The sequence below is a fragment of the Macrobrachium nipponense genome, chromosome 17 (genome assembly GCF_015104395.2).
Source record: "Macrobrachium nipponense isolate FS-2020 chromosome 17, ASM1510439v2, whole genome shotgun sequence".
In the NCBI taxonomy this organism is placed as follows: domain Eukaryota; kingdom Metazoa; phylum Arthropoda; class Malacostraca; order Decapoda; family Palaemonidae; genus Macrobrachium; species Macrobrachium nipponense.
In genome coordinates this window covers 80,038,702-80,056,201 of record NC_087210.1, presented here as the reverse complement: position 1 = coordinate 80,056,201, position 17,500 = coordinate 80,038,702, and the positions used below count along the sequence as shown (strand labels likewise).

The 17,500-nt window shown below is 38.6% G+C and overlaps 1 protein-coding gene across 5 annotated transcripts in view; it reads right to left on the bottom strand.

Moving 5' to 3' along the window:
• The window catches only part of LOC135196357 (protein tramtrack, alpha isoform-like), a 215,329-nt gene that overhangs the window by 110,210 nt on the left and 87,619 nt on the right, over positions 1-17,500 (bottom strand). For 2 of the 5 annotated variants that reach the window (XM_064223135.1, XM_064223130.1), the window contains exons 1-3: positions 15,132-15,846; positions 8,388-8,583; positions 6,314-6,862 (exon numbers count right to left, since the gene is read on the bottom strand). In XM_064223135.1, the coding sequence (XP_064079205.1) occupies positions 6,314-6,862; positions 8,388-8,583; positions 15,132-15,157 (771 nt within the window). In that variant the 5' untranslated portion in view covers positions 15,158-15,846. Of the gene's footprint in view, positions 1-6,313; positions 6,863-8,387; positions 8,584-15,131; positions 15,853-16,620; positions 16,696-17,500 lie in introns of those variants that run through there. The other 3 variants (XM_064223134.1, XM_064223132.1, XM_064223133.1) reach the window with 3 other exon arrangements.

The following is a 17,500-nucleotide window of genomic DNA, read 5'->3' as shown; positions in this document are numbered from 1 at the left end:
ACGAACGATTTTGAGCACTACTTATTCGCCCTTTATTAAAACGTTTCGTAGGGCCAGATTGGCATCAAGTCTTAAAATAAGTTAAGCACAGTTGAAATGTGAGTATTGTTAATTTCCTGGTCTGACAGAATACGTTCCACACAACCTGTTATGGCAGAAGTAGAAGCAGAGGATGAGCAGTCAATTAATTAGCAGGTGTCAGAAAGCTGACTCTCGGCTTCTTGAACCCTCATCACAGTATAATAATATATATATATATTTAATTATATAGTATTATTATATATATACTATATAATATATACTATTAAATATAATAAATATACATATAATTATATATAATAAATATAAAACTATGCAGTTCATACGCCGTGTGTCGTAACACCGACTTCAAAGCCGAGTCACGTGCGGGAACCCTTTTGAAAGCCAATGATAACCCAGGAAATCCTTAGCCCCCAATAAATTACGAATGGGGGAGAGGGGTGTCTGGGTGTGTTGGGATTCGGTAGGTGCAATCAAAGGAGTCCCGGGAGGCGGGGGAGGGGGGGGGGGGGCAAAATGGTCGGTGAATGTGCTACCATATTGATCCACGGGCAAAATTCTTCCACATCGTGTGGAGGGAACGTGTGTTTGTTTTTCTTGGATACGACGGCGGCAGTCACAAAGCGATAAAGGAAGAGCCGATACTGGCGCTGACGTTTTTTATCCTATCATTTTCGGAGGCCGCCGCCCATGTACCGAAAGGCATACATTTATATTCTATTATTAACTTGTTAGTGTATCGGTATTTTTGTTTACTAACAGGGGGCCCATGGGAGGGGAGGGGAGGGGGGGGGGGGGGTGTAAATCAAAGTATGTTGCTTTTCGAGGCTAAAATTGTTATGATTTCATAAGTTTTACCATATTTGTAGTGTGTGTGTCCGATTTTTAGGCGATATCCTAAATGCTTTTTAAAATAAAAGTCAGTTATCAAAAAGATGGCAAAACTTCCCAAAATATTGTATTCCAATCATTTTCATACTGAATTTTTATTTTAAATTATTGTCCTATATATATAGCCGATTTTAAAAATGATTTTTTAAACAAAAATCATTCATCGAAAAGATGAAATTGTGTGTGTGTGTGTGTGTGTAATCAATTCGTGAAAAATCCTTCACTCGAAAAGAGAAGAAAAAAGAAAAAAAGCATCCGCTACGGTGACGGGGAAGCGGTATTCACATGTCAGGCGCAAATTAATGCGTAGCCCGCCAGGTAAGAAAGGAACCGCATGCCTTATGCACAAACGGCAGCAACTACCCCCTTGGTTTCGACCAACCTTCCTCGCGCGAGTCTTCTCTGGGTGAAAGAATGAAGGGGGCCGGGTGGTGGGGGGGTTTCCTTACCTCACAAAACCTCGTGACCCCCTCCTCTCTCTCTCTCTCTCTCCCCCAACTGACTATATAAATTCAAATCAGTTCATTACATCATATGTGCTTTCATCTTGCGACCGTAACATCTCGCACCGGACACTTTTGCAGCTAATGGATTCAAATTCCCGAACTCTGTGAACAGCAGTTGCTGACGATTTTGCCTTCATTAAATACCAATCAAAACTTCAGGGCATGACAGTTCATTTTTACCGTATGGTCATTATATACATAAACAGCTAAATACGACGCTCAAGTCTAACAATCTTTTCTTAAACATTTCCCCGTAGCGTTCTGGTTCATGTAGTGATTCTAAAATGCGTAACGTCCAGGTTAGCCAAGTATTTTAAAAATCCTCCTCCTCCTCCTCCTCCTCCTCCTGTCTCCCACGACCCCGGACGTTTTTCGAGCGAGTCCTCCTCCGAAGAGGAAATGGAAGTTGCGACGACTTGGTCAGCGTTGGCATTTTTCAACCCGTCGGCGTGTCAGGTTACGGGGGATCCCGAGAATTAGATGAGGCTTAGAGCAGGGAAGCCCCTTTTGGGGAAACCTCAAGAATGCATTGGAGGGGAGATATGTTGGTATTCCAAGACTTATTGGCCGGTCTCTCTCTCTCTCTCTCTCTCTCTCTCTCTCTCTCTCTGGTTCTGGGCTGCAGAAGCTGAATTTCTATAGCACTTCACGAGTCAATTTTAAGTATTTGTTTTCATAAAACGTTTTCTTCGTGTCCGGGGTTTTCAAAACCGAATGCTTTGTAATTCACGGGCTGAGATATTAGTCTGATATTATCAACACTTCATAGGTTTTCAATTTGTATAACTCCTTTGAAATACTCTACGTAATGGACTTTTAACTTACTATCAAAGAAGATGGTTTATTGTGTTTGTATAACTCCTCTGAAATACTCTGCGTGCTGTACTTTAATTTACTATTTACTATCAATGCAAGATGGGTTATCCTGTGACGGTTCCTGAAACGATGCGAGTAACCTTCTGACTAAAGTAACAGGTCTTGCACCTTCAATTTATGGCTAATAAATACACCCCTTCGTGACTGGGAAAAATTATGGTTAACGTGTAAATTTATGTTTTACGTGTAAATTTATGCTTTACGTGTACCGGAATCATAATTGTTCTCTCGGCTTAAAGATCAAATTTATTTCATAGCAATACTTACAAGATTTATAAATATTTTCTGTACTAAAAGAAATACCAAGCTATATTGATATACTTTTATAAATGCAGGCTTGACAATTAGTACTGTACAATAAGGTCCAAGATTTAGCGCTGTACAATAAGGTCTAATATACATATTCAGAAATGAAATAGAGAGTTTTTTGAGTAATTCTGTAAAACCGATTTCATTTTGTGAATACAGGAATGGTAATTGTGAAGGGGATTATTTTAACTCTTAGTTTTTTTTTTTACGAACGTTTATGTAACAGCTGAATAGAAATAATTCATCTGATACGTCTGTAATCGATTAGGAATTTATGGTCTTCTCGTAAGCTCCTTGTACGTTTGAATATTTTCTTGTAGGGATCGGTAGGTATCTCGTTTATTCCGACAGGTGACGAACAGCTTCGATTTGAAGCCTAATCCCAGATATAGCAGGATTAGACAGCGAACTTCCTCGTCAAATGGCTGAATGATACGAGCTTCCGAGCTCGAAGGCGGAAACCAATTTTTCTGTATAATTATGTTTCACGTTTATATTTAACGAAATTAGATAATAATAATAATAATAATAATAATAATAATAATAATAATAATAATAATAATAATAATAATAATAATAATAATAATAATATTTTATTGAAAGTAATTGCTGCCTCAGCTGCGTTAATTTTTATAAAGGTTCTTCTCTATTTTTTCTAATTATTGTTGTCTCATTGTTGCTTAATAATTAGAAAAATAGAGAAGAACCTTTATAAAATTAACGCAGCTGAGGCAGCAATTACTTTCAATAAAACATGTTTAAAAGAGGGTTTCCTTCCAGCAGCAACGACAACAACAACAGCAATAATAATAATAATAATAATAATAATAATAATAATAATAATAATAATAATAATAGCACGAGTTATGTATGGGTAAAAACATTATGTACCCGTACATAACAGTGGATTTGTTTCTCTAATAATTGATATAGTAATAATAATACGTCTCCATTTACTTGCTATGGACATTCAAAACAACGTAAATTAATAAGCCGTTCGACAAAAATAAACAATCCACTTTTCAGTATTTAATCAATACCAACACGTTTTCATGCGTAACTCATAATAATAATAATAATAATAAAAAAAAACTGTCCGTCGTAATTCACACGTCACGACAGCGAGCGACGTAAAAATAAGGCTTCCATAAAGGCCGGACAAAAGAAGCGAATATTTTTGGATGGGTACGCCTTGGCTCTTCGATCGATCACGCCCCAACGTGTGGTGACAATGGTATGATAGCTTTAGTAGTCCGCTGGTCGCGAAAACCTGTTTGATACCTTCACACTCATTACTGCTTTAAACGGTGGTGTGTTCATTTGGTGCGATGCGATGGCTGTATTGGATGGTATAATCTCGGAAAACCTTGTTCGATGGCGGCTTCGCATTTAAATGCTTTTGCTTCGACATGGCGGCTCTTGGCGTTTCAAGTCGTTTACGAATACACGTTCGATACTTCAGCATGCAGTCATCAAATGCTCTTGATTTATGAGAGTTTTATGGCAGAAACCTTAAGTCACTCGCGATATTTCACCCCCCCCCACCCCACCCCCCTTTTTTAAACAGCCGTATTCTTCACTGCTCAATACCACCATTCCACCCCCCCCCCCCCCCCCACCACACACACACACACTTCAGTATCCGCTATGCAAATTATGGAGCCATGCACTACTCGTTAGCCGCTCTGAAGAATTTATGGACATGAAACGCAGTGTTGTGTCGGCTGCAACAAAGTGTCTTAAAACGATACCGAGATCGATCGTGTATCGTCTACAGACGTCGCTTTTCGCGATATTTCTCGCGCGCGAACAAAAGTGGAAACTGTCTCCGTGGTCAACAGTGGAGGTATCTTTTCTTTCTGGTGTTTTTACGTTGCATGGAACCACCAGTGGTTATTCAGCAACGGGACCAACGGCTTTATGCGTGACTTCCGAACGACGTCGACGAGAGTGAATTTCTATCACCAGAAATGAACACATCTCTCACACCTCAACGGAATGCCCGAGAATCGAACTCGCACGGACACTGAGGTGGCAGGCCAAGACCATACCAATCACGCCACTGAGGCGCATTAACAGCGGAGGTATCGATGAGATTCCAGACTGATGGACGCAGGGACATAATCAAATGCAGGGATAAGACGAAAGCTATTTTTGACAGGTCTCATTCAACAGCGATGTTGGGGGGGGGGGGGGGGGGGTGATGAGGTCATTTGGCCAGTATAGTTTAATGCACCTGATTTTGAAATAGACTTTAAAAACTTCATACTTAAATACTGAAGAAATAATGAAGTGCTAAGGGAATCTTTCCCATAGTAGCGACATTTTCATTTATGGTTCGTCAGATTCGTCTTCAAATAGATGTTTTGTGATTTTTGTTAGTTCAAGTTGTCAATTGGAGGATATCGACTAAGGTAACTTTTAAAAAAACGAGGGGGGGAGGAGGGGGGAGGGCCTAATTGACACCACGAAGTCGTGAAAAGTAAAAACATTATGCACACATTAAGATCCAACAGTTTCTAATTTTATTTCTTTGATGACGACCTACCACGAGTAGGTTGCTATGACCACCGAGCATTGTTGAGAGTATAAATACCTGTTCAGCAAGAAAACCGAATCGATTGTGAATCCGACAAATGCTTTGCAGTTTCACCACTTTTGCAAGAACATTTTAAAAAGAAAATGCATAGTGTATAGCTCCAGTTTAATAAGAGGGAATATCTTCGCAGACGCTGTCCAACTTTGGCATTCCCTCATAATAACTCACGTGCTTCATTACCTGATAACACTGAATTATGCAATAACAGCAGCGGCACAAGTCTCAGGACCGGAATTCGGCTCTACTTTTTCTGTATATAAATCTGGCGGTTATTTTGATGATTTCCAAACCTTTCTCAAAGACCGCTCGCTGATCGATAAGTTGCTCCTTCTTGTTGCGGTTGTTGCTTTCGCTACGAACATATCAATGATTGCAGAGGCTAGGTACTATGTCGTTCCTCTAAGTAAATGGGGATACAATCCACAATGATGTAAAATTCTTCTGTAGTTTAAAATATATATTTCTTGTAAAGGAACTTATAGCTTTCGACCATCAGCTGTGGTGGTTTTGTTCACCAAAATGTCATTTTAGTGAACAAGACCACAGGTGATGGTCGAAACTAATAAGTTCCTGTACAAGAAATATATATTTTAAACTACAGAAGGATTTTACATCATTGTGGATTGTATCCCCATATTAATGATTCCTTGGCTATTTGGGGCAAACGGGTAAATATTCAATAAAGAAATGTATTGGGATTCCAAAAATAATAATAATAATAATAATAATAATAATAATAATAATAATAATAATAATAATAATAAAACTGTCATGTCACCAACACCATATTCTAATAATTTCTCATGAGGGTAATTGCCTACCTTGGACGCACACCTGTTGGTCACTTCTGCTTTTATTATAAAATAGCCTAACAGATACAAAGTAACATGTTATGGCATAAGGGTGTGAAACTGGTCTCACTTCAGTAGTTGAGCGAAGTTTTCTTTGAATACTTACGGTCATTTCCCTCTAAATTAATGAGAGCTAATAATATACAGAAATATGCAGCTATGATATATAGTGACACTTCCAGCAGTAAAAAGAAGGAAGGAGAGAAGCGAAGAAAACCTTCAACCAGACACTGCCTCCTTACCTTGGTATCGGGCTCCTTGGCCTGATCGTCGGGTTCAGGGCATTCTTTGACCTCCTCGGCCTCGACCTTGACCTCGGCCTCACTGCGCGTGTCCTCCCCGTCGGCGGCGGAGACCGACCCCGCCACCGATCCTACCTCACCCTCCGACTCCTCGCCCGAAATCTTGGGCGGTCTGCCGCGCCGTCTTTTGGCACCGTAGCAGGCGGAGGGCGAGAGGGGCGGCCTTTTGAGGGGCGGGGGGTCGCCGGCCAGCGGCGTGAGGGGCGCCGTGGGAACGACGCCCGGCGCCACTCCCGGGGGCGCGGCGCCCGTCATGGCTTGGGGCATGAGGTAGGCAGTGGAGGAGTTCTCGAGTCGCTTCTTCTCGTTGACCTCCGTCAGGCCCTTGATGCGGAGGGACTCCGCCACCCGGAGGAAGCCAGAGAGGTTGTCCTGGTCGACGCTCACCTCCCCGCGGTACATGAAGTCCAGGAGGTCTCTCATGTCTGTGTACCTCACGTCCTTCAGGATGACGATCGGGTGTTTGTCTGGGTGAGACGCCAAGACAGCCTGGTGCCGCCAGAGGAGGAAGAAAGTAAGTCACCTTCATTTAGTCTATTCATAATCCTTTACTCGTGATTTGACATAACAAAAGGATACAAAAATTGGATAAGTATGTCTACAGAATCCTTCAGTTTTATCAAATCAACTCCTATTTATAATATATCCTAATCTCATTTAGATTTTCCAGGTGAAGGATGCAATATGGGCTTACTAACTACTTTTGAATGACAAGCGTCAATTACTTTCATTTTTTTAAGTAAGTCTTTCCATATTCAGAGTACTAAACGATTAATAAATAAAATAGAACTACTCAACAAACAAGTCTTATATTGATTCCCACATTATATAATTCATTGCAATAGCTTTTAAACGTCTAGGTAATCATAAGAATAGATTGCTTAAATATACAACATCCGGACTTCAATTACGATTACTTTAAAAGTAATTACCAGTGACCAGTTGGCTAAATCAGTAAGTACTAACTCGTCACACGCCTTTCGATAGCCTTGTTATTAACGTAATTACAATGACATCTATTCCCTTCGCTAGCATTATTCCCCTCTTTCTGAAAGCATCAATATATCATCTACCTCTACTGATGATACTTATAACTGACGACTGATCCTTGCGGCAGCCACGATTTGTTTTGAATAATCACAATAAAGTATCTCATGGCATCACTTATATATCACACTTTAATGACGGTAACGGCAGTAAAATCTGACTGCATTCAAAGGGCAATGTAAGGCATGAGTCTTTGGGAAGGTGAGACAATTACCTGAATCGTTTATTAGACTTGATAAATTGACCACAGGTAAATTTAAATTTTATGAGTGATAAACGTACAATAATACTCATTTAAATCCTCGGAACATCATCATTAGTGAGCAGGACTATTCACCTGCACTGAGCACCAGAAGTGCTACCGTGAAATTTGAATTTAAGCTGCTACAATGTATTCATTTAACGACTATATAGAGACGCACATTAGTTACTGCATGGTCTCTATACACCTTTTAAAATCATCCAGGAAATTGTAACGGTGCAATAAACACACTTCAATACAATTTTTAACAAATCACAGAGAGCAGAACTATTTTTGACGGAGTATCAGTACATTTTTTAAAATTTCATAGTCCATCGGCCCTTTAAGAAAACTTGAACATCAAAACGTTTGAGAAACTTCATCAGAATTTTATTTTTTGGGGAAAAAGGAAGTTCACCGGTACTTTAAGGAAACTTTATAACATCAAGAAGTTTAGAAAACTTCATGAAAAGTTCATCCATGTAAAAGGAAGTTCAAAGGAAACTCTATAACATCAAAAACGTTTGGCAAACATGGAAACTTCATCAGAACTTTTTAGAAAAAAAAAAAAAAAAAAAAAAAAAAAGGACGTACATCTGAACTTGGGAAAACTTATCAAACTGAAGAAGGAAGGAGTGGCAAGACCTTTCCCCTTCAGAAGTTCTGCACTAATCACACATAGATAAAACAATCCTAGTGAAGCAAAGAGTGGCTACCAGGACCCACCTGGAAGTAAGGGCTGCAGGCCGAGAGGACAACCTTGTGGGCCTTCAGCATCATTCCTTCGACGGCTAAGGTCACGTCGACGAAGGACTCGTTCTGAAGGAGCTGTTCGAACACCGAGATGATATTGGACTGGTGGTTGTTCCACCTCAGGCAAAACTGTTGGGGGGACATGGCCATTCTGACGCCTGACGTAACCCTGGAAGGACGGAAGGGGAACAAAAAATAATTAGGACGAATCGTGTGACATAAACGAGATATATAAATAAATTAATAAATGCATAAAAAATCATATATATATATATATATATATATATAGATATATATATATATATATATATATATATATATTTCTGGCTCACACCAATTGAGAGGTTGGGTCGACTCGTGTGGGGGTCTTCGTTTTCAGTGTCCCTGCCTTTCAGTTGAAACAAACACCTGGGTTCGATCCTCATGCGAGTTAGATAATTTATTTCTGTTCCACACGTGACTGTGCGTTGATTAAGTCTATATAGAGAAAATATAAGTTATATTAATAATATATAGATTTATATATTAGATATATATATATAGATAATATATAATATATATTTATATATACCTGGCCACGTATTTTGACTAAAAACCATTTTCACTTGGAATAGCAAAAATCACAGTTGATCAACAGACCGTCTGGGTAATCGGTTTAATACCATATACGAGTAGATGTAAGAACCACTGCACTTCATGATATGAAAATATCAAAATAAAGAGGAAAATATATAAGAAAGGAAGAAATTACAATAAAAAAAGACAAGGAAAAATATAAATAAAGGAAGAAAACAGAATAAAAAGACAAGTGAGTGGTGAAATATTAGGAGAAGAGATATTACACTACCAATCGGGTCTCATCCCAAAAACGTTGAAGGGAGCGAAGCCATCCCCTCATGAGGGGAGGTGGGGGGGGGGGGGGTTGCACATTTTAAGAATGTAATGTATATATCAATAAAGTGAGAAAGAAGGAATAGTATCTACAACAGATAAATGGGGACATAGAAATATGGACATAAGAAAGATGATGCTGAAAGAAGACATAGAAATAAGGAGATAAGAAGGAAAAAGAGGATGAAAGGGGACATAAAAATAAGGAGATAAGAAGGAAAAAAGGGGCATAAAAATAAGGAGATAAGAGAGAAGATGAAAGGGGACATGAAATAAGGAGATAAGAAGGAAAAAGGGGAAATAGAAATAAGAAGGCAAAAGGGGATGAAAGGAGACATAGAAATAAGGAGATAAGAAGGAAAAAGAGGACAAAAGGGGGCATAGAAATAAGGAGATAAGAAGGAAACAAACAGAAGATGAAAGGTGACATACAAATAAGGAGATAAGGAAAACAGAGGAGGATGAAATGAAATATAAATAAGGAGATAAGAAGGAAACAGAAGATAAAAGGAGACATAAATAAGGAGATAAAACAAAAGGGGATGATAGGAGACATGGAAATGAGATAAGAAGGAAAAAGTGGATGAAAGTGGACATAGAAATAAGGAGATAAGAGAGAAGAAGATGAAAGGGGACATAGAAATAAGGAGATAAGAAAGAAAAAATGGATGAAAGGGGACATAGAAATAAGGAGATAATGAAAAAAGAGGAGGATGAAAGGAGACATAAATAAGGAGATAAGAAGGAAACAGAGGATGAAAGGAGACATAAATAAGGAAATAATAAGGAAACAGAAGATGAAAGGGGACATAGAAATAATGAGATAAGAAGGAAAAGGAAGGAAGATTTTGTAAAAAATAAAAAAAATATAGAATAAAAAAAATAAAGTGATACCATCGTGCTTGAGGGAAGATGAAACAACGACAGAAGAATGAAGGCAATAAGGCAACGCAGTTGACAAACAAAGCCAACATAGAAAACGGAAACACAACAGAAGCGACAGCCACCGTCTTAGATGCAGGAAGAAAATAAATGCATAAATAAAAGCGTTAACTCAACAGATACCTCTGATTAACAACAGAGTGAATAAGTGAGCCAATGAAGACCCTTGTAATTAACTGTGCGAAGGAGGGGGAAGACAGCGCAGGTGGTTAACAATATGTATTTAAAATAAATGCTGGGATTAGCAGTCAAGACAATAGGAAGGTTACTGAGGGAGTTAATTATACAGAAATCATTGCTAAGAACAGGTTGATTACATCAAGCGAAAACTACGTAGGTCTGCGGTGGATCCAAGCATAAAATCATATTCGTTTACAAAATTAAAATTATATTCGTTTACAAAATTAAAATGATATTAATTTACAAAATTGATTAATTTACAAAATTGAAATTATATTCATTCACAAAATCAAAATTATATTCATTTACAAATTTAAAATTATATTCATTTACAAAATTAAATTATATCAATATACAAAATTAAATTATATCAATATACAAAACTAAAATTATATTATATTACAAAATTAGGGACGAAAATTCATAATTAGCATCTTGCAACAGCGTAGTAGATGATCCATTTTGTCGTGTCTTAACTTGAAAGAAAAACAGGAACGGACAAAAATTTGGAGGAATTAGACTATGGGATGGAAACGATGGACAAATTAAGACAGGTACAGACTTCATAACTGGAGAAATTTACAAGATTAAATAAAAGTTTTTAGTGTGCAAGTTTCATACTTAACGTAGGAAAAAGCCGGATTACTTAAGAAGCATGAGAAAAATGGTAAAACTGGGTAACATTTAAAGGAAAGTGTGAAAATGAGACAGAGCCTAAACTTAATAGGGACCAAGAAGACACAAATAGAAGAAGGAGGAAGAGTTCGAATGAGTGAAGAAGTAAAGAAACTTAATAAATACAGCGATAATAAAAGGTGAAAAGCTCATAGGCTACGAAGGAAGGAAAGAAAAGGAGAGGAGAGATAATATTAATCATAATAAAGAAAAAATAATATATTTAAAACGAACGATTTACATATCTGAAACCGAAAACAAAGAAATGGAGAAAGGTGACTACACCAAATAGGAGCACATAAGCAAGAGCGTTTACATAATAGTCTTATTAAGGCCGAAATGAAAAAATAAATAAATACGATGTTCTTGTAGTTATTAGCTCTAAGAAAGCGGAAATGAAGACGACGACTGTGATTGAATGAAGGAAGAGAGGAAGATGATGTGAGAGGAGAGAGAGAGAGAGAGAGAGAGAGAGAGAGAGAGAGAGAGAGAGAGAGAGAGAGTCACGTAATTAACACCCCGGAAGTAGGGAATTAATCCTTCTGATATTCAAGAGAGGGACACGAGAGGAAACACAAATCCCTCACCTTGAGAAGAAAACGCAGAGGGAAACGATGCAAAATGAGATCTACCTGTGTAATGTGTATTAGGAAAAGCCTTCGTTGAAATTATAAATGATGGGGAAAGAAAGAAAGCGTCAAGCTATTAGTATCGGCAAACGAGAAAATTTTACCGGAAGACGAACTCAAACAAAACTGTGTTGTCATAATAACATAAGAACAGTCTGCAGCACCACAGGAAAGGTAATAAATCGCAATTAAAACGAGACAAACCGTACATTACCAGATTAGAAACAAACAAATTTGGGATTAAGGTATACCTGGGGCCTGAGGAAGGAGGGGGGGGGGGGAGGGGTAGGAGGGGTTTGGACAGCTGAAGATATCTGCATGAAAAATAGGGGGCAAGTGAATAAACGGCGATGGAGAAAGCCACGTGAGAGGATAAAAACCCGTGTAAAACATAATTTTACGAGCTATGAAGGAGATGAAACTGGGGTATTAATATAAAATACCTTTTTTCTTAAAACCAAAACAATCAAGATATTCCTATTATATGTATTACAATGCGTATCTACAGATGTAGTATATGCTTTGTATGCAACAGACTATCTTGAAATCTTAAACAAGGAAATGCAAATCAACAGAATTCTATACAATTGCTAAGTTTAAATTATTTGGGATGGTAGAAGTATCATTAAATTATAGTAATAATCTGGAATATATATATATATATATATATATATATATATATATATATATATATATATATTTGTGTGTGTGTGTGTGTGTGTGTGTGTGTGTATTTATAGTTATATAGAATTAATATATACTATCTATCTACATTTTAAATTATTATTATCTATATATATATAATAATGATTTATATATAATATCTATATATATATATATACTTATTTAAATTTATATTTATATTTTATTAATAATTTTTATTTAATATATATATAGAGAGAGAGAGAGAGAGGAGAGAGAGAGAGAGAGAGAGAGAGAGAGAGAGAGAGAGAGAGAGAGATGGTGTGTCAAGACATCAACATTCAGAACACCTATCTAATGATTGTGTTATATTTGTAAAAGTAAAACCCAGCGACAAGGGGGCAGGCATTTCTCTACACAGCCTATTCCCAAGATAAATGAAAGAGAAGCTATAAACATGAATATCGTGTATTCTGCAGTGCTTAGGTACATGATACTGTAGAATTCCTCGTTACAAACGAGGGGCTATTTGTGAATACTAGAGAGATTAATGACGCCAAATCAATAGTCTTGTTGATGTATTGCTCAGAATCTAAACTTTCGGCGCGTGACAGGATACGACAAATTCTTTCAACCTTGGTTTGCACAATGTGACTACTTTGTTTATGGTTAATCCTTCATTCTTGAAATGGTAAAGTCAATCAAATTTTACAAGGAATTAAAAAGACGTGTGATGAAACTCAACATACATTCATAATTAAAACGAACGACTTTGAAAATAAACATTAAAATAAATAAACAGACTATTATCATCCATATGTCCAGTTACCATCACTCATGAAACATGAAATAATTAAATAAATGGTGATCTAGCAATACCACATTATTTTAAAAAGAGCTTGTCAAAACATTACCGGAAGGTTTACTATGGTTTATATGGGAAATTCTAAAATGGTGTCATTCGATAAGGTGTATACCGACACTCTCTCCCCAAAAAATTTGTGTCAGAATAATGAATCATATATATATATATATATATATATATATATATATATATATATATATATATGTATATATATATATATATATAATATATATATATATATATATAATCTACATGCGTGTAATTTTGCAATCTTTGTAAGTTTCTCTCATACATAATAAATATCCCATCCCACTTTTCAGTAATGCACATTTAGTAATGCACATTTACATATCTTTCTCCCTGGCAACTAAATTCCCATTTATTCTATCCCTAATATCCTTCCCCCATTTCATCACACAAACCCCCCCCCTCTCTCTCTCTCTCTCTCTCTCTCTCTCTCTCTCTCTCTCTCTCTCTCTCTCTCTCTCTCTCTCTCATGCTCTTGCGTCATGCATAAAGGTCGTGATGCATTAACCTCAGGATGCTGATCGACTTCCCAAAACACACACACATTATATATAATATATATATATATATATTATAGATATATATATATATATATATATATATATATACACATATGCAGTGCCCGGCGGCAGTCTATCACAGGGTGCGAAGAAATTTGTAAATGGCAGCAAAACGCCAAACCATAAAATGTTATATCGTCATAATTTTCCTGTTTATGGCCATTGGTTATAGCCTCTATAGCCTCCCAGCATGAAATGGACCGAATCTTCACAGTGGGAATACTTGGGTGGGGGTGGGGGGTGGGGGTGGGGGTTTGTGGGGGGGGGGGTGGAGTTTAATAAGAGATCGTCTTACGTGTGATTGCATAGATGAAAGATTCGGTTTGAGAAGTTATCGAGTCTCTCTCTCTCTCTCTCTCTCTCTCTCTCTCTCTCTCTCTCTCTCTCTCGTCTTTGAACGCTTAATGCTAAGGGTAAACGCTTGCGAATTCGTTCGTTTTAATACGTCATCTACCAATACGTGGAAACGAACGCAGACTTAAATTTATAATAGCAACGATCGAGTCCTTTTTCTGATGACATTTCTTTAAAGAGCTTCATCTGAGGATTGTTTTTTCTAAATAACATGTAAAACAACTGGGCAAAGTACATTACTCGTATCCAAAGGTACTAAATAACAAACCAAACCACGAGTGAAAAAAAGTCAATGCTATCCACAAGTGAGATTTCCACGGCGGTGTTTATAAAGCCCATGAATAAAACATCATGTTTATTATGTCAACATCGGGATCAAAGTCACGAGTAGGCAGCAACTTGTCGCCTAATGCTCCGGAATACTACCTTTCGAATAAATTCCAAGGATTATATAAAAGCAGGCATGGATTCATATCCCCAGAAAGTTCTGTTTCAATCTGAAAAAAAGCATTTAGCTCAAAACAGATCTATACGTCCACTTATGATCACGAGATGCACAATTATATATATAAGGTTTAAAAGAAAATAAGTTCCTTCTCTTTGACCTTCGGATATGATTTCCAATTTTCTCCCCAGAAATGGATAACTAAATTCCCCATTTCCCAAGACATAGACAACTAAATTCTCCATTTCCCCAGACAAGGATAACTAAATTCTTCATTTCCCCAGACGGATAATTAAATTCCCCATTTCCCCAGACACGGATAACTAAATCCCTCATTTCCCCAGACAAACATAACTAATTTCCGCATACATTGACAACAAAATTCCCCATTTCCCCAGACAAAGATAACTAGTTTCCCCATTTCTCTAGACAAGGACAACTGAGCCAGAGATGTTTATCTGAATGTCGAATCGAAAGGTCGGGTGAGACGTTGTCGTATATACTTACATGTGGGGAATCAAAAATGGAAACATGGGTGAAAGTCAACTTCTAGGGGAAGAGGGACGGGAGCATCTCAAGAACGTAACGATACGCACACTTGAACGCAACACTATCACTTGGTAAGGGGGCGCACTTTGACATTCCCGCTGATACGCACAGATTTTTTTTTTCTTTTTCTTTCTTTCTTTCTCCAAAACGTTTCACTCAATGAAAAGATGATTTTTTTGCTATGATGACATAGAGACGCTTAATATTAAAAAAAACTACACAACAACAACAACGACGACGACGACTAGATTCACTTAGTATCACATATTGAAAGATCTAAAATTAGGATTGAAGGTACTCGAGCGAAAATTTGTACAAATGGATTATTAATAATAATGTTATTTTTGTAAATGTGTATACACACGTTATCCCTGCACTTGAAATTTATTTACAAAATCCATCTACGTAATACTGAGCCCGGGCTACGACTAGACACTGCAGCATAGTGACTACTACCCTACTGTTACGCCGCGTGCGGTCGCGTCACCAGACGACTTGCGAATGCCCCACGAAGGCTACACTCATGTTTCCCTCACCGCCTTCGGCCGCGATCAATTCGCGAGAAACTCTACGGGAACGCCACGCCAGATTTCACTATGTATGTACACGCCGTTATTCGAGGTGGCGGTCTTGGCGGAGGGTCGGCGCGGACTGAGAACTGCATGATGTGGAAATAAAATAGACGGTAGCAGAGCCTGAAAATCAATGGATCAATATCTAGCTGGCTGTGAGTGAGAGTGCGTGCGTGGTGGGTAGGAGGTGGAGGAGGGAGCGGAGGGGGAAGGGGAGGAGGAGGAGGAGGAGGAGGACGCAGGGTGGAGGAGGAGGAGGAGGAGGAGGAGGAGGATTACCACTAGCCTATCTACGGCCCCAACCCACTCTCTCAAACTACCGCCCCACCAACCAACCTCTCTCACAATTTACCTCAGGATAAGATCAATAGCTAAGGTAATCAATAGTTGCTTCGTGTAGCTGGGTTGGCTGGGTGCAGGGAAAGGACGCCTCCCCCCCCCCCCCCCCCCGCACTTCCCCTCCCCCAACCCAACCCGGGTTTGGTTGGGTGAACGGGTGTCTAGGTTGCTCTCTCTCTCTCTCTCTCTTCCTCTCTCTTTCTCTTTCTCACACACACACACACACTCGCGCTCTCTCTCTCTCACTCACTCCCTCTCACACTCGTAGGATGACACTTCCCCTTCTCTCGCTCGATGCCGAGTAGGCCCAGGCTACACAGGGTTGGCTGAGGTGGAGTTGTTGTTGGTGGAGGTGGTTGAGAGAGAGAGAGAGAGAGAGAGTGAGAGGGAGATAGGGAGGAAGGCCTTTTCCATACATCCATACTTGTGTCTCATGTCTCACTGGGGCTCACTCGCACTTCCTTCTTCCCTGGTCTTTTCTCCACGGGATCTTGACCACTTTAAAGGCTTCATAAAGTAGGTGAGGGTGTACTTACTTCGTCGTGGGCGGCGTGGGCGTGATGATCGTGAGGAGGGTGTGTGCGCTCAGCCCCTGCCCTCCCCTCCCTGTGGGCCGGCTGGCTGCTGCAGAAGGGGTAGTCGAGTCAGAGGCAGCAACGCACAGAAAACGGACATCTAAAGTACCCTCCCTCCCTCTATACGCATCCCACTCTCCCTCTCTCTCTCTCTCTCTCACCTACAGACAGACAACCATACAATTTCCATACACAAGCACTCATTCCAGACAAACGCTCGTTCACCGCCTTGCCAACTCGCTCAAATCGACGTCCACAAAGCCAATGAAACGTTCGCAGTAAAAACAATTTTTTTTTTCTTAAACGCCAGGCAAATGACTGCCTTGAATACTTTGTTATTACTTCCCAAAACCAAACGTAACCCTATTACCATCCCGTGATTACTTACATTAAGACGATTAATGGACCCACCAACGCTAAAACGCCAGATAAAATATCTCATTGGCTGGTTAATGAACTCGCAAACATTTAGTTTATCCATTAATATGAAAGTTCGAGAACATGTATCGTAAATTTTATCCGCCTAGTCTCCGTCTAAAATGTTAAAATTAGTTTTCGTAACTGTTTAATAAAAGATTTAGTCTTAATGAATCATGGAGGTGCATTTCATATTTGATGTTATTTTCACAGGTAATTAAATCCCATAAAATTTTCACGGGGTAGCTGCTCTTGACGCAAAGTTTTCACCTTTAATTTATAGGCTTCATTAAAAAAAATAACAATAATAAGATACTCTTGAATCTATATGAGAAGCCTCATTAACATTAAGCAAAATCTATTTCTGAGCCTTTGTATTGTCTGCACGAACAGCAAGCTTAATTTACCGTCTCGGTACGATGAG